The sequence below is a fragment of the Camelus bactrianus genome, chromosome 6 (assembly GCF_048773025.1).
Source record: "Camelus bactrianus isolate YW-2024 breed Bactrian camel chromosome 6, ASM4877302v1, whole genome shotgun sequence".
Lineage (NCBI taxonomy): Eukaryota > Metazoa > Chordata > Mammalia > Artiodactyla > Camelidae > Camelus > Camelus bactrianus.
Window position 1 is genome coordinate 2,581,955 of NC_133544.1, and position 23,264 is coordinate 2,605,218.

The 23,264-nt window shown below is 55.1% G+C and overlaps 1 protein-coding gene across 2 annotated transcripts in view; it reads left to right on the forward strand.

Annotated features, from left to right (window-relative positions):
• Positions 1 to 23,264, forward strand: part of CDC42BPB (CDC42 binding protein kinase beta) — a 92,318-nt gene that overhangs the window by 65,569 nt on the left and 3,485 nt on the right. The window contains exons 15-36 of one of the 2 annotated variants that reach the window (XM_074364973.1): positions 308 to 552; positions 625 to 730; positions 1,116 to 1,240; positions 1,599 to 1,704; positions 3,579 to 3,727; positions 5,016 to 5,110; positions 6,880 to 6,959; positions 10,316 to 10,405; positions 10,731 to 10,808; positions 12,064 to 12,169; positions 12,939 to 13,075; positions 13,674 to 13,813; positions 15,027 to 15,108; positions 16,145 to 16,361; positions 16,508 to 16,570; positions 17,612 to 18,208; positions 20,885 to 20,982; positions 21,065 to 21,149; positions 21,264 to 21,381; positions 21,471 to 21,588; positions 21,989 to 22,094; positions 22,196 to 22,266. In XM_074364973.1, the coding sequence (XP_074221074.1) occupies positions 308 to 552; positions 625 to 730; positions 1,116 to 1,240; positions 1,599 to 1,704; positions 3,579 to 3,727; positions 5,016 to 5,110; positions 6,880 to 6,959; positions 10,316 to 10,405; positions 10,731 to 10,808; positions 12,064 to 12,169; positions 12,939 to 13,075; positions 13,674 to 13,813; positions 15,027 to 15,108; positions 16,145 to 16,361; positions 16,508 to 16,570; positions 17,612 to 18,208; positions 20,885 to 20,982; positions 21,065 to 21,149; positions 21,264 to 21,381; positions 21,471 to 21,588; positions 21,989 to 22,094; positions 22,196 to 22,266 (3,012 nt within the window). Of the gene's footprint in view, positions 1 to 307; positions 553 to 624; positions 731 to 1,115; positions 1,241 to 1,598; positions 1,705 to 3,578; positions 3,728 to 5,015; positions 5,111 to 6,879; positions 6,960 to 10,315; positions 10,406 to 10,730; positions 10,809 to 12,063; positions 12,170 to 12,938; positions 13,076 to 13,673; positions 13,814 to 15,026; positions 15,109 to 16,144; positions 16,362 to 16,507; positions 16,571 to 17,611; positions 18,209 to 20,884; positions 20,983 to 21,064; positions 21,150 to 21,263; positions 21,382 to 21,470; positions 21,589 to 21,988; positions 22,095 to 22,195; positions 22,267 to 23,264 lie in introns of those variants that run through there. The other variant, XR_012507328.1, reaches the window with a different exon arrangement.

Genomic DNA, 23,264 nt, shown 5'->3' on the forward strand with positions numbered 1-23,264 from the left:
GGGAGATGGCAGAGACCGCCGTCTAGCCCTGTTACCAGTAGGGAGCCTGACACAGAGTCAAAAGAATACTGCTGTGTAAACAAACAGTGCGAGTAGATCTTGAGGAGTGTTCATGTCCAAGCAGGAGGCAGCTTCTGGGGTCCCCGGCAGCTCTGGGCTCACCTTGCTCAGGGCAGACCCCTCCCCCCAGAGCCTGTCCTGGCTCTGCTGTCAGGAGGGCAGAGGAAGCTGCCTGTGGCGGAGGGGTGTGACCCTGGGCGGCAGGCGAGGCCCGAGCTCTGTCATGTGTTTCAACCTTCACCCTCAGATGAAGCAAGGAGGCCGGGGACCAGGTGCCACCCTAGAGCATCAGCAGGAGATTTCCAAGATAAAATCTGAGCTTGAGAAGAAAGTCTTGTTTTATGAAGAGGAACTGGTCCGACGTGAGGCCTCGCACGTGCTGGAGGTGAAGAATGTAAAGAAGGAGGTGCACGATTCCGAGAGCCACCAGCTGGCCCTGCAGAAGGAGGTCCTCGTGCTCAGGGACAAGCTAGAGAAGTCCAAGCGAGAGCGGTAGGTGCACGCAAGCCCCACGGGTGGCGGGCCCGGGGCAGGAGGCTGACCGCCCTCTCCCCCGGCTGCCAGGCTCAGCGAGGTGGAGGAGGCCGTGGGCACCCTCAGAGACAAGCACGAACGTGAGAGAGCCATGCTGTTTGAGGAAAACAAGAAGGTAACTGCTGAGAATGAAAAGGTAATTTGAAGTGTCTGGTTTATCCCTTGGCGGAAGTGTAATTTTTTTTCACGCTTGAGTCTTAGAAGTTTGGTATTTTACATATTTTAATTTTCGAATGAAATAATGTTTGATCTTTTAATTGGGATGTTGTCATTTGGTTACAAGCTCTAAGTACTTGAAACCACTAGCTCTTACCACTTCTACATTCAGATTTGTATTGAAGCATGATTTAAGTTAGATACGATCAGAAAGTCTATCTTGGAAACCGAGTTTGGAAAAAAATCTCCTAATGATTAAAGAAAACTTGCAAAACCATCAGAAGAACTTGTAGTTTTCATTGTGCTAATGTCCCACTTGAAGGACGCCGAGTTATGAGCTGTGTGGCACACTTGTTTAATTTCAGCTTTGTTCCTTTGTGGATAAGCTCACGGCTCAAAATAGACAGCTGGAGGACGAGCTGCAGGATCTGGCAGCCAAGAAGGAGTCAGTTGCCCACTGGGAAGCCCAGATCGCAGAAATCATTCAGTGGTACTTGCACCCCGCCCCATGCTCGCCCACGCTCGCCCCAACCCTCGCCGCCTCTTCCATGCCTCACGGTGTTTGTCTGAAGTCTCAGCGCGGACCTCACCTTGTTTCCCCAGAATCGTTGGTGTCTGGGGGGCAACAGTTCTGTCCAGTGGTCATCACGTTGGACTGAAGGGGAGAAACAGCACCTCCAAGTCTCAGAGGGTGTGGGCCGGGCTGGAGGCCCGCGTGTCCCGGGTGACACGGAGGCTGAGGGCCCCGAGCCCAGAGAGCGAGCTGGGTCCAGCCTTCCCTGACGAGGTGGCGGCTTGTCCCGGGCCACCGGGCACCTCTGGCTCACAGGTTGCCTCTTCCCTCTCAGGGTCAGCGACGAGAAGGATGCCCGGGGCTACCTGCAGGCCCTCGCTTCTAAGATGACTGAAGAGCTAGAGACGCTGAGGAGTTCCAGTCTGGGGTCAAGAACACTGGTAGGTCTGGTTCTGAAGCCCGAGTCTGTGTTGCTATGGGGTTGTCTGTGGCTCCACTCGGTGTGAATGTGGCAGGTGATTGCAGTGACACGAGAGGCTTCGGTGAACATGAACTCAGTTTGAGGACCCTTGTCAGTCATCAGGAGATCACAGATTATTTTGATACCGTTCATTTATTTAACAAATAGTTACTGAGGACTGGGCTGTGTGGAGAAGTCTCAAATTTCAGGACTGGCTTCTGCCCTCAAGGTGCTTGGATTTATCGATGTGACCAGCTGCCCACCATCCGCCCAGTGATCTGTGATTTTGACACCCTGAGTGTGGCTGGGTTGGGAGGCTGTTCCCAGGCAGCAGCCGCGTGTGCCCCCCCTACTTTGTCCGGTCCAGTTTACCCTCCTTAAAGTAGAGACGTGCAAGCTATTTTGAGAAAGAATAAAGGCATAGAAAGTCAGCTTTATTAGAAGACTAGTTAGAACTTAAACTCAGCGACCCCACGTTTTCTTCCCATGTTTTCCTGATGTGAAGGTATATTTACGGGATGGGGCGGGGCAGGGCAGGACCTTTGAGTGGCTTTGGCTAGTGATCCTGTCGGCAGGATCTGGAGCCCAGCGTCCTGTGATTGCTGGGTCCTGTGACTTCATCTCTCGTGGGCTCTCCTGCCCTCGCCCCTCTTTCTTCCTACATGTCCGTCCTCAACGCCAGTGCTCTTAAAAATGCAAACAGCTCATAACTTTATTGAAGGAAAAAGTACGGCCCTGTTCTTTGCTCCGTAATTGGAAAACATTTTTTTCTTTACATTTATGAACACCAATTCGAATGAGCAATAAATTTTTTTCATTTCTGCTTTTTTCTTCCAGTCGTGTCTACATGTACACTGGCACTTATAAACTGCATTGAATGAGTTTTGTGCACAAACTTCATCAAAGATGAAAGAACACTGTCGTAGGTTCTTTTAGCAAAATGGGATTGTTGAGATCGTTGTCACAGAGCCCTTTGTGAACAGTCCTTCCTGTTGAAGGTCTGACTGGACACGAACATACTCCCTCTTCATCCTTAGAAGTGTGGTGCTTGTTTGCTTACCATTCCTGAGAAAGCTCACACAGGACACGGTCCCCGAAGACCCGCGGAGGCCTCCTTTGTCTGATGGGCCTCACGTGGTCGTGAGGGCCCCGCTGCCCCTGCACCCCCCTCCTCTCATTGCCCACTTCTCATGAGACGCGCCCTCCGTCGGTTTTCTCCTCTTTCCTGTTACGGAGGAAAGATGAAGCGTTCTCAGCTGTATGCAGTGAAAGCCTAAAGCACGGCGTGCCAGGACAGTCTCTCCAGGGATCTTCCATCGTCTTGAAAGCGGGGGGAACACATCAGGGAACTCAGTAAGAACATGAAGAACGCTGTAATCGGCTGGGCTGTTCCCCTGTGGCTTTATTCTTCTAAGTCATTCCATCGTTCTTCCTTTTTTGTTTAGTGTTTTGTCACAGGAGGGGATAAGTAGTGAGTGATGACGTAATTACTGGCAAGTCGAAATAGCAGAAGGCTTCAAGGTGTAGGAAAAATAAGGCGCCTGTGACCCTGTAACACACCTTAAACCTGCAGACGGTCTAGTGGAGCCGCGTAGGACTTGCTCTGCGGGTCAGGTTCTTCTTTAGCAACAGCAGCAACAAAAGAGTAAATTTTATTGCTTAGAAGACCTCGAAGAAAGAACAAAGTCACAAAATATCAAAACTAAAATTGAGTCTGATGGACTTTAATAACATCTTTAATATTTAAATATAGTAAAAGTTTAAGATTCGAAGAAGATAGTTCTTTGTTAGCATTAATTTTGTTAAGCAAATAGCTCAAGAATGTGTTTTTAATATTTGAACCAATATCCACAGGATCCCCTTTGGAAAGTTCGCCGTAGTCAGAAGCTGGACATGTCGGCTCGGCTAGAATTGCAGTCTGCTCTTGAGGCGGAAATCCGGGCCAAACAGCTCGTTCAGGAGGAGCTGAGGAAGGTCAAGGACTCGAATCTCGCCTTTGAAAGGTGCCTAAGGACCGGGGACCTGTTCCGAGCAGTGTGCCGTCTCTGGCACTCAGTGGGCAGTGGAGCTGGGTGGACAACTGTGCGAGTGGACTTCACCTCCTGGTGGCTGTCTGCAGGTTCTGAGTGCCAGTGTCTCTGAGTGTGTATGTCGGGGAGGGGTGTGCCCCCCATGCTGGGTGACAGGACTCACAGCCACATGTCCATGGACCCCTCTCGGGCCTTCAGTTCATCAACTTAGAGCTTTTTCTTTTAAGCTAAAACGAATATTTTAAAATGTAGGTTGAAGATAGTATGCCTGTTTGAAAGTTTCCCCCACCTTCAGACAGTGGTAAGAGCACACTTCCTCACAGGAGGAGGTTCAGCAGGTGCTGGGCGAGAGCCCGTGTCTGCAGACCCTGCCTTGCGCTCGGGCTGTGAGGATGAGCTGTGGTTTCAGGAGGACCGGCCGCCCGCCTGTCGTCACGCCTGCTGATGCGGATGCTGCTGGGACAGGCTCTGACCTGCCTTCTGAGGGGGAGGGTCTTGGGAGTGATGGTGCTGCTGACAGGGTTACCGAGTCCCAGATCCTGTTAGTTTGGGCTAGAAAACTAATAGTAGTAACAGGTGCCATTTAAATAGACTCCTTTGTACTAGGAGCTGCTGTAAGGGCTTCATTCCGTTAAGTCACATGACTTTACAACTGACCGCCCCCATTATACAGACGGTGAGACCAAGGGCGGAAAGATGAGCTGGCTGACCCAGCCTCGCCCATGAGTGTGGAGCTAGGACTTGATTGCAGGCCCCCCACTCTTGGCGCTGGACTCTGCTGCTTGCCTCCTGGCCAGATGTTAAGCATAGCCGCTGACTCCGCTCCACCCCCCACAGGCACAGGGAGCACAGGAGCCCCTCTGCTCGGGCCGGGGCACCGCCCTCTGGTGCAGGCCACCATCTTGCCCGTTGCGAGAAAGACATTCGGTCTGACAGCTGAGTCATCCAGGCTGTGTGTCCTCAGAGGACGCATCTAGAGATAGATAAGGAAGGTCAGAAACTTGGTTAGAGCTTCACGGGACTGTCAAGTTCACGTTTGCTCACAGTCTGAAGCACGTGCTCTTTGTGTACCTGGGGGAGCGGAGAGGCTGATGGCGGGGAGTGGGTCCACGTTCCGTCCAGCCGTGGTGTCGAGCTCCTGCCCTGCCTGGCACTTCCCCAGACACCAGGGTGACCCTGCCCTCACAGCTTGACACTCTCTCGACCAGCCCATAGATGACCTGGGCTCTGTGCATTGAAAGCCATTTATTTTTTATTTTAGCAAACTGAAGGATTCCGAAGCCAAAAATAGAGAATTGTTAGAAGAAATGGAAATTTTGAAGAAGAAGATGGAAGAAAAATTTAGAGCAGATACTGGTAAAATAAAATCATACACTTCTGAATCATTTGTTTATTTTCCTCCCATGTGAGCTTTAAAAAATTATTTTACTTTATTTTTTTAATTTATGAGGGGAGGCAATCAGCTTTATTTATTTATTTTTAACGGAGGTGCTGGGGCTCGAACCCAGGACCTTGTGCATGCGGAACAGGCACTCCACCACTGAGCTGTCCCCTCCCCCCAAGTTATTTACATACAAACCTTTTTTTAATGGTTTTATTTTAGATTTAATTTCTTTCAGGTTTAGTAACTTTTAGTTGTATAAAGAAAGCACTCACCATAACTCCAAAGCCCAAACTCTGAAATAGAGCAGGTTCAAAGACACCCTCCCCAAAGGTAACCACAGTTTTGGGTTTATTCTTCCTTTGTTTCTTCTTGAAAACATAAAGCGAACGCCTACATCTGTATAGTTAGACGTCCATGTTCCCCGGATTTCACGAAGGCCTGCTCTGCTCATTGTTCAGGCGGGCGAGGCCACCGCCTGCAGTGGGCCTGGGCCCTTCGCAGCTGCACACGCACTGCTGTGGGCTGCAGCAGCCCTGGCGGTGGGCGTCGGGCTGTTCTGGCCTCTTGCATAGTATGTTCCCTTTCTGTCCGTGTACTTCGGGGACAGTTGTCTTGCAGACATGGCCGATTCTGCTCCGAGGCTTGTACAGCTGTGTCCCCACCTCAGTGCAGGCAAGGGTCCTGCCCTGCAGCCTCACCCACAAAGAACGGTTTCCCTGTAAACAGGTTGGGGAAGTGGCATCCCGTTCGTGTTTCCTTACGAGCAAGATGTGCATCTTTTTGTGTGTTTGTATTTTTCGGTCTATGATTTATATACTTGTATCTTCTGCCCATATTTTAAAATTCAGATGATGATTTTTTTAATTTTTAGGAGTTTTTAATATACTGAGGATTAGATCCTTTTGTTTGTATTACAAATATTTTTCCTAGTCTGTCTTTTTACTTTGCTTATGATTTTTTTCTTTTTAGAGGGGATACTGAGGATTGAACCTAAGACCTCATGTGTGCTAAGCACACGCTCTGCCTCTAAGCTGTACCCACTGCCGTCCCCACCCCGCTTAAGATTTTTTTTACCAAGCGTAAGATGTGGGGTGGTTTGTTTTTTGGGCTTGTATGTGTGTGCGCCACAGCTACCGGTTTTCCTTTTTGAGTCTTGGGGGCTACGCCCCAGTCCCCAGTTGTTCACGTTCGCCCGTGTTTTCTTTGAGTATTTATGTTTCATTTTAAAATTTCAAATTACTAGTGCATTTGGAATTTACTGTGCGGTGCAGGTTGAGGAGTGGGCCCCGTTTTGTCTCTTCCCCACGGCTGGGTCGCTGTCCAGCACCAGTTGTTAGAACATCCCCCTCACTGCTGATTTCAGACATGACTGTCCCCACACGTGAGGTCGCCTTGGGCGCTGGGAGTGTTTCTGGATTTCCCTCCATGTTTATTGTTCAGGGGCAGGAACCACCTGAATCTAATTAGAGTCTCTAGTGAGTCTGTTTTACTGTCTGCTGGGTCCCCCCCCCCCCCCCCCCCCGCCAGCCCCTCATTTTTCAAGCTTCCTGAGAGAGGCTGCATTGGTTACTCTCCCAAGTGTCCAGCTTTGGGGAAAAGTCCGACAATTGATTGCTGGAATCACGTTAACTGTATCAGTTCACTTATGGAGAACACTGTCTTGGTAACACGGAGTCTTCCCACCTGAGCATGAGACAGTCTTTCATCTTTCACCCGGACTAGTCTTGTTTCCTTCCTGCAGGGCTCAAACTTCCAGATTTTCAGGATTCCATTTTTGAGTACTTCAACGCTGCACCTCTAGCGCACGACCTGACATTTAGGGTAAGTGCTTTTGAAAGTGACAAGTGAACTTATGATAAAAGTAGTGTAATGTGGTTTGACTACCTGTGGGGCCACAGACGCACCAGTGACATCGGACAGTTTAGTCTCAGTTGTGCTGACCCTGTAATTGACCGGGGTGTACAGTGTGTGATAAGGTTAGAGACAGTGCAAAGTGTTGAAATGTTCCCAGACTAGCTTCCTCAAATTAAGTGGGAATTAAAGTGCTTGGCACCTCCGGACGAAACCTACGCTGGTGTCTGCCTGTATAGTGACTATTTCAGGCAACTTTTAAATACAAAATACAAATTCTTACAGTGTAGCAAATGAAGAATGAGTGGTTGTGTTACTGTTTCGGTGACGTGTGTCTGGCTGTCCAGTTCCATCTTGCTGATGGGCGGGGAAAGGAGGTTTGGAAGAACAGTCCGGCCCCAGGTCCATTGTTGCAGTCCTGGTGTTGGAGTTCAGTGCTTCTGGTCAGGAAGTGAGTGACCAGAGCAGGCGCTCCAGCCCAGGAAGCAGCTGCTGAGTGCTCAGTGCCTCCCACTTCCTGCCTTTGGACATTACGAGTTCTTGAAGTCACTTGTTGGGGCAGGACAGTCTCTCCCTCTTTTTCCGAAACTATAGGGTAGACCCTTACCAGCAACCCCCTGAAGCAAGCCAGAAAGTAAAATGATGAAAGCAGATCTCATTAATGGGGCTTCCCGTGTTTGTCATTGCTTTTGTTGGTTTTCTAACCTTTTATTAGAGAATCTTAAACCTGCAGGAAAGTTGAAAGAATAATACAGTGAACATCGTGCATCTCGCCTGGCGTGGTGCTGTACACTCTCTCCTTCCCTACTTGCACACACAGGCTTCCCCCCTGAACTGTCTGGACGTGAGTTGCAGGTATCAGTGGCCCCTAATACACTGAATTCTCAGTGCTTATTTCCTGAGACCAAGGACGTCCTCCTCCACTACCAGTGGCGTCGTTGCGTGGAGGACGTTTGTGCTGTCACCTTAGCGCCGTCCACAGCTGCTTTCCCTCCAGTTCAGCAGCCAGAGCTCGTGAGCTGCATTAGTTGTCCTGTTTCTTTGGTCTCCTTTAATCTGGAGCTACACCCTCATCTCCCCCCCCCCCTTTTGTGACTGACATTTTTGTGGTGTCCGGCCAGTGGTCTTGTAGACCATCCTTCACTCTCCCTCTTGATTAGATGTGGGCTGGGTGTTTTGATGTGAAGCCTGCGGAGGAGATGGTGGTGTGCTCTCCCTGAGAGCAGAGGTCAGCTTGCTCAGCATCGGGGATGCTGAGCTTGATCGTTAGGTGGAAGTGGCATCTGCCAGACCTTGTCAGCCGTGACCTTGGGTGTCTGCACCAAGCAGCCTCTGCCAGTGGGTTAGCGTCCGTCAGCAATCTTCGCCTAGATCAGTTATGACAGAATCCAAATAGATTTGTATTGCTCACTCCCATTTGGGTACATCCGTTTACGTCAGCCTGTCAGGGTGGTTTTTTATCAGATTTGTGAGGCTTGTCTTTTTCCTGAAGTGCCCGGTTTTTAAGAAGCAAATCCACGTAACCGTTCGTGCACACCGTTCTTTCACAAGCCTGGTGCTGCTCGAGCCTCCTGCCTTTCTCTGGCACTGCAGTGAGACGCCATTGTGCTGGGGCTGAGCCAGAGACACTCAGTTGTTAACAGGATGGAAGTGGCTAGGAAAGCAGTGACTTTCCTGTAAAATTGGTGGACAGAGTAGCATCTGTAGCAGCTCAGACCTTCCGTCACCCTGGACCCTGCCAGCAGAGCAGTTTCAGCAAAGAGGTGACAGTCTTTGTAGCCAGCACTCCTGCTGTCTTGATGCTTGATTTAAATCCCTCTTGACCCTGAGATGTAAGTTGGAAGGGCATTTACTGACAGAAAAAACCCTGGGTCAGAGTCTGAGTGTGTTAGGAGGATTTCTAGCCTCGAGAATCACCTTACAGAAGTTCTGCTCTGCTTTCCCTGTGGTAAGCATGTTGTCTATACTAGGAGTGTTTGCCAGATCGACTGGAACAGTGTATTTTCATGCAGGTTTTTATTGGGTGGGAAGTGATCACTTTTGTCCCTCCTGTCTGTCACACCCGAGGGAGGACTCCGTCTCCTCTCCACATCCTCTCTGCCAGCCCCTCGGGGAGCAGTGGGTCACTGCCGGCGCCGGGGCCCCATGCCTCTCACTCACGCCAGTGGAGCAGTTTCCTCCTCCTTAACTTGCAGCCTTTTGATTAATTCACCAACTCAGTGAAACTGGTGGGGCTGTTGCGTGGCTTACGTTAAATTACTTAATACCCTTTTGCCCTTCGTTTATCTGAAGGTGGAGCTCCAACTCATGTAACTGCCTTATCTGTGGGGCAAGTTGCTTACATTTGCAGCCTTGGTAATTAGCAACTTGGTCTGGCTCCCCCCCGGCGAGCTTGCTCCCACATCCAAATAGCGCGGGACACAGCTGTGCGTGCGTCTCCGCCTGTGCGCTGCCTGCCCGTCCGGATCTGGCTCCTTACACAGCAACTTCATTAATTCCAACCGTTGAAAAGTGTTTCTCTGATTTGGCCCATTGGGATTTCGATGTGGTACACAAGATACAGCTATAAACTGCGGCTGTAGGCACCCACCCAGCTCCTCCGTGTCCCAGGGCGCTGTTCCCTCATGGTCTTGTTTACAAAGCGTACGTGAATCTGTGTAAATAGCGGCTGCTGGTGATAAGATACTAGATTCAGGAACACTCGTGAAAATGAGGTCATTTTTAGGTGGCTTTTGAATGTAGCTTTAGCTTCCGTTTCAAATCGAGACATTAACTTGAGAATCTTGAGTTATTGGAACAAAGCATTGCTCCCATTTGTCATAAAACTTACAGAGAAATCCCTGCTTCTGGCCACAGATCCACAGACCTTTTCGATGTTAGAATTTCTTTCTGACGCTGAAATGAGGCCTAGGAGCACGTGGCTGTTTTATCTTAGAGACCCAGGTATAGAGAAAATCACTTCTGAGTGACGTCAGGGGGCCAGCAGTTTGCAGTACCTGCCCTGTAAGTGGAAGGATGGTACGGGCTGCAGTTGGGGGTGGGGACAAATGGTCTCTGGCCTTTGGTGATAACTGTGACCTGTCAGAGCCAGCCCTCCCACGCGGTCACCAGCCCAGCCTCAGAATCCCACGGGCAGTGGTCTCGGGGAAGGGAGGACAGCTGAGTGAGGTGGGGTCCGCAGTGGGATGCCACTGGACTAATAACCCACGCTGGGACCGCAGGGCCCCAGTAGAATGCACTTTTGAAGTAAAAACATGTAGATAGGGTCTAAGTTCTGCAGAATAAGCTCTTTCATACCCACCATTTTTCTGCCTTTGTTTTTACAGACCAGCTCAACCAGTGAGCAGGAAACGCAGGCTCCAAAGCCAGAGGCGTCCCCTCCGGTCTCTGGGGCCGCGAGCATGGACCAGCAGGAGGTAAGAGTCCTGCCCCGCCCACACCCCGGAGCCTGGGTCTGCACCTGCCACCCCCACCGTCCACGGGCCCCTCAGGTCCCCGAACAGAAGCTGCTCTGCTGCCACACAGCTTGTCACTCTGAGCCCAACCCCTGTGTCAGAATTACTGTCGGTGTGTCGGCCGGACGAGGGCTGCTCTGACGGCCGTCTGGACGGTGCAGCAGATTAAAGACGCAGAACTGTTCGCTGTTCATAGTCCCAGAGGGAAGGGACTCCCAAGCAGGGTCTGACATGTAGCAGCTGTGCTGAGCCGGGGCAGCACTCATCTGTCCCTGCTTGTCCCCAGGACACGGCGCGGGCCCCTCAGAGGCCACCCCCCGTGCCGCTGCCCGCCACGCAGGCCCTCGCTCTGGCTGGACCGAAGGTAGGAACCATGGGGCCTTCTCAGATTAGACAACTTTTGTGTAAATGAGACGGACTTGGTAATGTTTTGTTCTGAATAGTGTGTGATCCAGAAAGTGTCAGGGCCTTGTGTTCTCTTAATTAAGCCACTGACACATGAATGCATTTTAATTGGAAAATTTCAGAGTTTAACCTCCCTGCCCCCCTTTCTCCATTCCCCAGACTGTACTTGCTTCTCCAGGGGTAACCACCCTGTGTTAAGTGTCTAAGTCCCTTCTCCAAATTTATCTCCGTCTATCTGGCTGTACTTTGAGCCTGAGAGAACCACGTGGTTTATGGGAGGCACTTCTTCCTCAGCGTAAATGGAGCCCTGCTGATTGTGCAGCTTCGTACCTTTTCCCGTACATGTGTCTTGGCGAGTTGTGCCCGTCAGTACATGCAGGTCACCGTAGGTGTCTGGCTGTGGCGGGGCACTAGGCCTCACACTTAGCAGGCACTGGGCCTTATGTACCAGGTGCTTCCTCTCCTGTGATGTAGATGTGGCCTCTTACGGTTGCAGCTGCAGACAGCCGTACCACCTAGAGATGAGAGACCTGATTTTGCTTGAGACCAACTAATGACTTGGCTTTCGGGCTCAAGGATTAGACCGCTGTCTGTCTGGATTTCGTGTTGGTCACTCCCTTGTTTCTTACACATGGTTCCTCCATCTTTGTGTGTCCCTGAAAGGAATCCTTCCATTTGCTACGTTGAGCTTTGCGGGTGCTGTGCTGTGTAGCCCTCAGCTCACTTCTCCGTTCAGCTTTACGTGTTCCGCTGCCTACAGCGTCCTGTGTCCGTTCTCCCGACAAGGGGCGGCGGGCCTTTCCAGGTTTTCGCCATGAAGAACAAACAGCCTGTGGCTCACGTCTGTCTCCTGGTCTCCTGGGCAAGGGCTGCTGTGGCTGGCAGCCTATCCCAAAACGTGCCCCCCGCCGGCCCCCAGGGCCTCTAGCAGGCGGGCCAGGGGTGGGGGGCGTTGGGCCGTCCTGGGCTCCACCCCCGAGCCAAGCTTGCTGATTCCAGTAGCCCGACTTGTCACTGAAGGAGGCATGCGTGTCTCACTTTCCGGCTCTGGCTCCGTGGGTGTCACCACTGCTCTTTGGTTCGAGCTGCTGGGAGCACATGAGCCTCACAGTGAGAGCACAGGTTTCCAGCTTTCCAGGGTCGGGCTCAAGGTGTTCATACCGCCGATCACATTCTCCGAGCCCACGCCTCACCTCCTTGTGTTCTTCCTGCAGCCGAAAGCACACCAGTTCAGCATCAAGTCCTTCTCCAGCCCCACTCAGTGCAGCCACTGCACGTCCCTGATGGTGGGGCTCATCCGACAGGGCTACGCCTGCGAGGGTGAGTGCCCACCTGCCAGCCAAGGGAGGGCCCCATCACCCTGGGCACCCGCTGCCTCGGGGAGAACGGTCACTGGGGAGGCCAGTGAAGCCGAAGGCAGCCTGGCCGCGAGGGAGCTGCGGGCAGATTCTCCTTGTCTAGCTTTATAAGCGCACAGTAAAGGTTTGTGAGTTGGAATCCTGAATCCTTGCTTCAGGGACAGTGCACAGCCATGGGGCAGCCAGTTACCTTTTGATACTTGTTTGTTACAAAGTGTAATGTCCACAGTCGTTCTCCAGAATTAGGGAGAGCAGAGTAAGAAGGACTGTCAGATCCTGTGTTATCTAGTCATCTGGAGAGAAGCACCACTGTTTGCATCATGTTCCGTCATTATCAGCACTTCAGACCTCCGTGTGGTGCTCTCTCCCTGTGCGGGGCACTGCAGTCACGTTGGGTGACATGTCCCGTGCAGTTGTGACAGCTCTGTTTCATAGATGAGCAGCCAGCCGAGGTCACGCGATGGGAGGTGACGGGTCTGGGGCTGGTGCCGACCTAAGCACATACCCTGATTGCTGGTCAGCAGGTCCTATAAGCCTGTAGAAAAGTTATTCAGTGCCAGAATCCCTGGGCGTTTGTGGGAACGGAGTTCTGCAAACTATTATCTGTTGGGTGTCAGGACTGTTCCGTGATGTGGAGTCCTGAGTGGCCTCCTCTGTGGCACACACGTTGGAAGCCCCCACTGCTTGGCAGGGGGAGGCAGGTTCTGATGGCGTGTTCTGCACTTTGCCAGTGTGCTCGTTTGCTTGCCACGTGTCCTGCAAAGACAGCGCTCCCCAGGTGTGCCCCATACCCCCCGAGCAATCCAAGCGACCTCTTGGTGTGGACGTGCAGAGAGGCATAGGAACGGCCTACAAGGGCTACGTGAAGGTAGGGCGTGTGAGGAGGTGCAGCCCCACTGCCGCTGGTCTCAGCCTGGTGACCACGGCCACTCCCAGCCATTCTTGAAATTGGTGCCTTTGCTGCGTGAAGTGACCCTGGACCCCTCTTCTCCTGGGAACGAAGCCAGGCCCAGGGGTCTTGAGGATCCCACAGAAACACACTCAGAATCACCCAAGGCCTCTCATCCCCACCCCTGGGCTGATGAACTTAAAGACAAGGTTTCAGAGCCAAGTGCTGTTTGAAGGCTCTGCACCAGGCTGCCTCTGAGCCTGGCCAGAGCGTCCCACCATGCTCCCTGTCCCCTGTGACCACACCGACCGTCTGCTGCCTCATCTCTGTCACGGCAGCACCCCTGACGCAGTGCCCTGAGCCTTCTTGGGCCAGGCACGGCTCTGGTCGCCAGCCTGGGGGACATGAGGGAGCCGTTCCTGGAGAAGTGGGCCAGCCGTGTAGCCGTTGTGGGGAGACCGGGTGCAGTGGCCACCTCCAAGAAGTCTCCCAGGGCTGCAGCCTCCACTTCCCGCTGCCTGCACGTGCTGCAGCCTGCCTGCCTGGCCTGGTGAAATGTGGTCACTTTGATCTGCAGGTCCCCAAGCCGACCGGAGTGAAGAAAGGGTGGCAGCGGGCCTACGCGGTGGTCTGTGACTGCAAGCTCTTTCTGTACGACTTGCCCGAGGGCAAGTCCACCCAGCCCGGCGTCGTTGCCAGCCAGGTCTTGGATCTCAGGTGGGTGTCTCGTGCCGTCTGCCCTTGCTCCAGGAGTTTTACTCGACTTGTTTGTCTTTAGTCAGCATGAGAATTCCTCGCTTGGTCGTCTTTACCCCACATGCACCATCACGTCCGTGACTGCTGCGCCTGCCGGGAATGTTCCTGCTGTGAATGTTTTTGTCCAGAAAGATTTGCCAAATAGGCATCAACATAAGAAAACTACCCAGGAACAAGCAGGAGATGCCGAGACACACTGCGCGGCCCATGTGGCCCAGGCTTCTCAGTACCAGACAGGTGCTGTCTCCGTGACGCAGGTCTCGGGCCGTGTGTGTGCGGCCACTGCATTTGTGGAGTGACAGTGTCTCTTAGCACCTCATCTCTGATCTAGGGCCGTCCTTCCACCAACACAAAGACGCAGAGCACCTCCCCCTCCCGCCTCCTCCCTGGCTGACCTCTCACCCTCTGAAAGGGGCGTGGTAGTAACGTCATTAGGTCAGAGGGTTGTTGGGAAGATTACACAGGCCGTGGACAGGGCGTGCTTAGCACAGAGCCTCCTTGTCCTCCCCTGTACGGGCATGCCCCTCCCTCTGTCACCCACCCCTGGTGTCACACGGTATGGCACCCGCCCAGGGCTGGGACCCAGCCTGAGCCTCATTCTCCAGCACTGGTGCCCAGGGGACACTGAGGGCCACTGTAGGAATGGAGGTGTAGCAGCGTCGCCTCCGGGTGGTTTGCACGGGCCAGGGGTGAACAGCTGGGCTGTGATTGGAAGAGTACCCCGGTGACCCTGCTCACCCCTCACTGCGCACAGGTGTGTCCCTGGCCCAGCGGTGCCGGCGCCCTGGGGCATAGCTACGTTACTCGTCAAGCTCAGGTTTTAGAGCGAATTGGAGATGATTCTGTGATTGTCTCAGCACATTTTATCCCCATTTATAGCCAAGTACAGGCCAGATCACTGACGTGTGTGTTTATAGCTGTGGAACGGTGTGACGTGGGGAGCGGACGTCCACTCTCAGACGTCTAGTCGTGGACACACGGGATTTGCGTCTTGGGTGTGTTGGCTTTGTCAGTGGGAGCGTTTTCTCGTCCAGGTGGAGGCAAGGAGCCTCCCCTGCATTCTAGAAAATAGCCACGAGAGTGTCCTTGTCGCCAGGTTTGCACAGGACAGTGGGGGACAGCGTCCCAGGCGCCGGCCTTTTCCCAGTGTTCTCCATGTTTTCTTTCTTACCAGAGACGACGAGTTCTCTGTGAGCTCGGTGCTGGCTTCAGACGTCATACACGCTTCACGCCGAGATATTCCGTGTATATTCAGGGTATGTTTTTTCCCCATTTCTAAGAAACTTTTCATTACTCATTAAAAAAAAAATCCATGTGACTAAAGTAAGATGATTGTTCTGAGCATTTCCTTGTGTTGTACAAGGGGCTGGCACACATCCCGAAGGGCCTCCTACTGCCCCACCTTCCTGCTTGCTGCAGGCCACCCCGCCCCACACCCCTCACCCAGGAGCAGACCCTCTCCGCACGCCGCAGTACCCCTCTTGGCGCGTCCCCACCAGCTCCTTCCCAGGGCCCTGCCTCCCTTTGCACCCTCTGACCTCCTCCGTCTGTGTCTCGGGGGCTCCAGCACCGCGTGCTTGGTGCTGGAAGCTGCCTCGGGGCGGTTACGATGGAATGAACCCCACGTCTGCTTCCCTAGGATTTGCTGTATTAACTAGAGCAAAAGAGGAGAAAACAGACACTGCTTGTGCGCAGTTCTGTCAGCGGAGGTGCGAGCCCGCCGTGTCAGTCGTACACACTGTGGCATTAGGGGGCTTCTAGAAGATCGAGGACCCCCCCTCCACTGGGAATTTTCATTAAATACCATGAAATTTTGGTTGACCACAAAACTAAGTCTATGAGCCACTTTTTGTTAACTCTCATCTCTACTGAGAAACTGCTTCTGTATATAATACAGAAAAGTGTGCCATTTCACGCCTACAAGATGGTTTTGTAGCAGCGGGAGCCGCCCGCGTATCCTGGTAAGTGTTCAGGGGCGGCTCGCAGGAAGCGCACGTGGGCAGTGTCTAGTCCCGCCGTGCCTGGACACGTTCCGGCTACAATGAGAGCATCCAGGAGAACAGTATTAAAGTGAACAGTCACACCGCGGCTTTGTGAGGAGCAGGGCTAACTGAAGTCTGACAAGGAAGTGTCACCTTGGGACCAGGCCCCGCCTGCTCCCGGCCTCTGCGGAAGCTCGGACTGGGCCCCGGTCCCCTGGATCCCAGTGCCCAGCTCTCCAGGCCGGTGCGGCCATCGGTTTGGTGTGGTGTAGTGGTCTGACGGCTCCTCTTTGTTTTTTCTGTCGTGAAGGTGACGGCCTCTCTCTTAGATACTCCTTCCAGGACCAGCTCACTGCTCATTCTGACCGAAAATGAGAACGAAAAGAGGAAGTGGGTGGGGATCCTGGAGGGCCTGCAGTCCATCCTTCACAAGAACCGCCTGAGGAGTCAGGTGGTGCACATTCCGCAGGAGGCCTACGACAGCTCGCTGCCGCTCATCAAGGCCGTCCTGACAGCCGCCATCGTGGGTACGTCTCCGGGGTGCGGCGGTGCGAGAGCCGCCTCGGGCGGCCCTGCAGCGCGCTGGGGCCACTGCTCTGCTGTCCGTTTGCACTTACGGTTTCTCCACGTGTTGAAGAAGCAGATGATCTGTTTCCCTTTGTGTCGTCCGCAGATGGGGAGAGGGTCGCTGTCGGCCTGGAAGAAGGACTCTACACCATCGAGGTGACCCGTGACGGTGAGTGCACAGGGGCCTCAGGCCTGCCGGCGCTGCAGATGAGCCCAGGGTCCTTGGCGGGGACTGTCAGGGTCGAGGCCAATTCACTGGACGAGTCGGCTAAGTCACCATGTCAGGGATATTTACAAAGAAAGGGAAAGGCAGGGGTCCGAGAAAACGACTCTGTAGCAGATAAGACAGACATGAAGGGGGTCTGTTCATAGCATGTCCACCGGTCCCTCCAACTGCGGTCACAGCCCCACCCAGTGGGTCTAGGGCAGCGTGAAGCCCCAGGGCTGAGGGAGGCGGCTTCTGTGTCTGTTAAGTTCTTCAAGGAGAGGACTGAGCAGGCAGTCGGGCAGGGAGAGCTCCCCAGCACGGTCCCTGGATGCACCGAGGCCTTACCAAAACTTTACTTCCTTTGCTTCAAATTTGGGCTTTTCATTTTTCCCAGCAAGGAAAACCAAACGTCTCCCCGAGTCTCCCCGTTTCAGCACCCTGTCGGGGGCTGAAACTGGCCCTGGGAGCCCTCCCAAGGACCTGTGGTGGCTGTGTCCCTTCCCGATGAGCCTGGGGTCTCAGCACACTGGTGACGTGGGAGGAGGGTAGCTCATGTGGCCTCAGGGTGGCCGCTGCTGATTCAGGGCTAGTCTTCCTCAGGACCCAGACCCAGGTCTCTACTTCAGAGCCCCGGGCAAAGGGCCTGCCCCAGTTAGGGTACCAAGGTTATTGGGTGAGTCTGGGAGCCCGGTGAGGGGTGGGTGCTCTCAGTGCATTTATTTAAGGATCCAGTGAGGTTGGAGACAGCCCTTTGTTTCCAAAATGCAACCTGCAGGTTCTTGGGTTCAGGGATGAGCTGGAACGGGGTGCAGACCCACCCCCCCACCCAGGGCATCGCTGTACTCAGCATCTCCCAGCCAGGGCCCTGGTGTTGGGGTTAGGGGCAGCGCAGGGAGGCGGAGGTGGAGACGGGTGTTGGAACAAGGAGGAGGTTCCTGGTGGGGCGTTAACGGGTGCCCTGGGCCTCACTCTCAGCCTCACGCCCCTGCCCGCTTCCTGCAGTGATTGTCCGCGTTGCTGACTACAAGAAAGTGTACCAGATCGAGCTTGCTCCCAAAGAGAAAGTTGCTGTCCTCCTCTGCGGCCGGAACCACCACGTCCATCTCTGTCCGTGGTCCGCCTTTGATGGGGTGGAAAGCAACATTGACGTCAAGCTTCCGGAGACCAAGGGCTGCCAGCTCATAGCGACCGGGACACTGAAGAAGGGCTCCCCCACCTGCCTGTTTGTGGCGGTGAAGCGGCTGGTCCTTTGCTATGAGGTCCAGAGAACTAAGCCTTTCCACAGGAAGCTCAGTGAGGCTGTGGCCCCGGGCACTGTGCAGTGGATGGCCGTGCTCAAGGACAAGCTCTGTGTTGGCTACCCTTCCGGGTTCTCTCTGTTGAGCGCCCAGGGAGATGGGCAGGCTCTAAACCTGGTAAATCCCAATGACCCCTCGCTTACGTTCCTCTCACAACAGTCTTTTGATGCCCTTTGTGCTGTGGAGCTCAAAAGTGAGGAGTACCTGCTTTGCTTCAGCCACATGGGACTGTACGTGGACCCACAAGGCCGGAGGTCACGCACGCAGGAGCTCATGTGGCCTGCGGCGCCTGTTGCCTGTAGTATGTATATGTTTTCTGTTGCCATATCCCTGCTGCCGCTTTCACATCCACAGTCAGCATGTGTTCTATTCTGCTTTGGTTCGTCTTCCAGTTCCCTCAGCTAAGTGGACAGAGAGGCATCAGGAGAGGCGGGTGCCGCGGCTTCTGCAGTTGAGAGGGTGGTCCCAGTGCCACTCCCCGGGCCAGCTCGGGGTGGGCTCGCCCGGGACCACCCGCCTGCTTCCCTCCTGAGCCGCCCGCCGCGCCCTTGTCTCCCCACGGGCTCTGCGGGGCCCTCGGCGCCAGGGGGCCTCCCTGGGCAGGGGGTGAGGTGGGTGGAAGCGAGGACCTGCGCTTTGTTGATTTTTTAAGACGTTCCTTGTGACAAGGTATAAACTTACATGGTAATGAAAACAAGCTGAAGGTTTTCAGCGGCCAGAAAAATTTCAACTCTGACTTCCAGGTTAGAGTTCCTCTCAGGACAGATGTTTTTCTGAGCGGTAGGAGCTGTTGTGGAAGACAGTTTGGTTCAGTTTAACTGTCTTCTCTGTGAAAGGTGGTGCTGGGTGGAAGGTGTGAAGCCCCTCGGGCTTGGCGAGCAAGGGCCCTAGAGGCCGGGCTCCGGGGGGGCACTTAAAGACTCTGAGCCTCTCATTCTGCTGCTTGGTACAGCGAGGTGGCCTGCGTCGCCACACCAGCAGGTCGGAGGGGAGCAGGGGACGAGGCCGGCCACGGGACACGTGGGTTTCCAGCTGGCTGGGGATGGGGTTGGCAGGGAGCTGGGTGTCAGATTTTTTCTTAATTCCCCGAAAGTGCAAGCTTGTGTCTGCTCCGGCAGGCCGGCCGAGTCCCCAGGGCGCAGGGACCGGGAGCCCAGGCCTGTGAGGGGAGCTGCCGGCCTCCAGCTCTCAGAGGCTGCTGGGCGTTCCCGCCTCGCTGGCCCTCGGCCAGGGCCCGCAGGAAGGCCGCGGGCCTCTCCCAGCTTCGCCTCCTCGCCTCACCCCCTTGTCTTTGGGGGCAGTGGTACAGGAGTGGCTTCAGAGCCACACGAGCTCTCTTCATCAGCGCCTTTTTCTCCAGAAATGTAATTTTTTTGAGGAGTTTAGTGTCGAACAGGATGCAGGCCCCAGAGTCCGATGCTCTACGCCTTGGCCGTGAGTGACCTGACGTGGACACCCGAGGGTCTTGTGTTCTCCTCTGATTCCAGTTTTTGCTCCACCTTTGTGCTTTTTTTTCTCCTCCGTGCACAGTACGGGCGGTTTTAGGGTTGGCAAAAAGTAATTCAGTAACTCTCAGGAAGGAGAACTAAACCTGTTGCCTCCTTGCCCCGAGCCCGGTGCTGGGCACTTGTGTGTCCTCACCCCTCCTGTCCCACGGGGAAGGTCGATCAGCCCCACCTTACCAGGGAGGACACTGAGGCCCACGCGGTGAGGTCCTGCATAAGCCACGCAGCAGGGGTGGGCGTGGGCTCAGGCCTGTCAGAACTCACGCGTGTGGACATTTTAGTTTACTTTTTCTTTAGAGCTGACATCTCTGTTTATCACTTTATCAGCAGATGGGCCGTACATGTCCCTTCCTGGCACCCACGTACTCCCCGGTGAGAGGTGGTGCCTCCCAGCCCCCCATGTGGAGGAAGGGCCCCTGGACGTTTCTTCAGGCCTGCTGATTGCTCTGACCACCTTCCTGTGGGTGGCTGTCAGAAAGAAGGCCTCGTGGCATGGCTGAAATGTCGCTTCTGGGACAGTTTGCTGACTAGTTCCAGCGCCTGTGTCTGTTTCCTAAGCCCGCTTGTATTTTCTGTTTTGTATTCAGAAGAACAGGTACAGCCGGGCAGCCCAGCCGGGATCTGTAATAGCAGCAGAGCAGAAGCTCTTGAGAAACCGCTTTCCGTTAGTCAAGTGTGGCAGGGTAAAGGGTAACTTCTGGCTCCGAAAGGTAGAAGGCGGGGAACCAGGGCAGGGCTCACGCCGTCGCCAGCCCGGGTGACCAGCAGGCTGAGGCACCGCTGGTAGTTCAGGTGTCCCTCCCGCTGTCCTGCACGGGGAGGGTCCTCGGTCTCATGTCTCTGGCACACTGGGTGGCTTTCCGTCCCCGCCTGAAACACAGCACCACTTAGAGGAGGGGGAGATGGCTCTGGCCACAGAGCCACCATGGGGAACAGCTGCCGCCACTGACCTGTCATGCTCAGACCGGACCACCAAGGGGACACCTGCAGACACCCCTGTGGGCCCCGTGATCGCCCAGAGCTTGGCAGTAGTTTCTGAGTGGAGATCTGAAATACTTACCCAGGAATCTGACTTCTTGGCATCTCTTAGAAAAAACGTTGGGCCCGCCTGAGTTTCAGATGTGTAACTTCAGCCTGAGGTAATAAGCGTCTGCAGTGATCGTAAAGCTGAATGGGAAGGCTGAGGTTTTAAACGAGTCATCATCGGCATCTCTGCAGTGGTGGCAGATGCTGTTAGCTGCAGAGCTGACGGGGATGCCCCAAACGCTGGTGTGTCTGCACTTGGAAGTCGAGGCTCCTTATCTAGAGCGTGGGATGTGAAGGCACCTCCGGTCTGAGCCGTGTAGCCACCTGGGGGGGCGGCCCTCCCGCCCTCAGGAAGCTCCAGGGTGCGGGGTTGGGCCGCGGCCCTCCCGGTGGACGGCAGGTGGGGCCGGCCTGGCTGCTCACCCGCTTTGCTTCGTCTGCACCAGGTTGCAGCTCTTCACACGTCACGGTGTACAGCGAGTACGGCGTGGACGTCTTCGACGTGCGCACCATGGAGTGGGTGCAGACCATCGGCCTGCGCAGGGTGAGCACCGGCGGTGTGGGCGCCCCACCCTCGCCTGTGTCCCGTGCCCCCAGCTACCGCCCCTCTCTGGTTTCCGCCGCAGATCCGCCCGCTGAACTCGGAGGGCAGCCTCAACCTCCTCAACTGCGAGCCTCCCCGCCTGATCTACTTCAAGAGCAAGTCTGCGGGTGAGCCCTCCTCACAGGGGCAGGGCGGGCGGGAGGGAGGGTCCTGCCCCAAGTCAGGCCCCGCACCGGGAGCACAAGGTCCCGAGCAGCCACAGGACCTGCTCCTCCCTGCAGGAGCGATTCTCAGCGTGCCCGACACCTCTGACAACAGCAAGAAGCAGATGCTCCGGACCAGAAGCAAGAGGCGGTTTGTCTTCAAGGTGCCAGAGGAGGAGAGACTGCAGCAGCGGCGGTAGGGCCTCCCCGAGGCACAGCCGGGGCCGTGGTGGAGCCCAGAGGACCTTGCCATGTTCCTGAGTCACTCGTGTGTTCTTTCCCCAGGGAGATGCTTAGAGACCCAGAATTGAGATCCAAAATGATATCCAACCCCACCAACTTCAACCACGTGGCCCACATGGGCCCGGGTGACGGGATGCAGGTGCTCATGGACCTGCCTCTGGTGAGCTCGGCGCCTCCCTCCCTGTCGCACCTGGGTGGGGGCCGTTGCATCCCAGGCCCTGCTAGGGTGTCAGAAGGAAGTAACTGTCAAAACGATGGCTAAATAGCATCTTACTGTGGGCAGGTAGCATACTTTGTTTTCTTTTTCACTTTAAAATCTATAGGATTTCTATAGGATTTAACTTGGCCTTAAACTGCTAGTGCCATTTCTTAGTTCAGAACTGGTGAGATACCACTGTCCAGAAAGCCTTCCCGGCCCGTTTTGCTGGTTGGGTCTTGGGGCCCCGGCCTGGTCGTGCTGCAGATTTGGCGGTTGTCCAGTGGGCTGGACTCAGACGTGCTCTGCCCTGGGCCCCGTCGTTGCCCCCTGGCAGTACTGACGTGCTGCTCTCTCTGCCCAGAGCGCCGTGCCCCCATCCCAGGAGGAGAGGCCCGGCCCTGCGCCTGCCAGCCTGCCCCGCCAGCCTCCGCCCAGGAACAAGCCCTACATCTCGTGGCCCTCATCAGGTACCCAGGCCGCCGCGGCCCGGGGCTGGGGTGCAGGGGCTCGGGGCTTCCATTCAGCTTTTACCTTCTTTCCCTAAGATGACGGCTGCCTCTGTCCATAGGTGGATCCGAGTCTGGAGTGGCCGTGCCCCTAAGAAGTATGTCCGATCCCGACCAGGACTTTGACAAAGAGGTACGGCTTGCCGGGTGACGGGGGATGAGGCCTGGGCGTCCGCAGCTCCACACGTGGAAGAGACTCGAAGCAGCTATTCTTTGGAGAAAGGTGCTCCATCTCCCGGGGCAGCCGTGTGGGCCCTGGCAGTCACCAGCGCCCGGAAGCCTCCGCTCATGCTGCCCAGGCTGTGCCGGGGGACGGGGCCCCACGGGCTCTCTCGCTGTGAGCCTGTGAGGAGAATGGTGCGGGTGCTTGGCTCCCGAGCCACCCGGCTCCCTGCCCACACCTGCCGGCCTGCGCCAGGAGAGCGCGGCGAGGTCTGAGCTCGGTGTGGGCTGCGGGCAGGCACGGCCCACTGCCCTGGGGCGCCGCCCGGAGGGGCCGTCGCCTGCACAGCTGAGGAGCACACGCCTTCCTGTGAGAAGTGCGGGGGCTCCTCCCACCTGGGCTCATCCGTGTGGTTTTGTCCACTTAGCTGTGACAGCAGGGGCTGCGTTCCTTTTAAAGCACAGGGGGCCTGGTGCGTCTGGGAGCCTTTTCTCTCTCCTGACTGCAGCCACCAGAGGCAGAGCGTGGGGACTGAGGTGGGATACCCTGCTCAGGCTTCCCTGGGGCGTTCCTGCCACGGCGGCGGCAGTATTCCCGGGCACCTTGAGGTGTGCCTCCTGCACCCCAGCTTCCCCGTGAGCCGTGCGTGAGGGTGGGTGGCGGAGGGACAGCACTGAGGGCCTCCCGCCCGCGGGAGCGCTTCTGTGGGAGGGAGGCGCAGGGCCGGGCGCTGTGGTCTGTCCTCCTAAAACCAGCCCCGGCCCGGACAGTGCACACTCACGGGGGTTGCTGGACTGTTTCACAGATTTCTGGCTCTTACTGAGGTTGGCCGTCTTCAAACGTGAATTGGCCACTTCTCCTCCGAGGTCCGTGCACCCTTCACCTGTCTCTCTGCTTTTCTTACTGGTTTATAGAAACTCTTTACAAATGGTGCATGTTATCTGCTGCAAATACTTTTCCCGTTATCA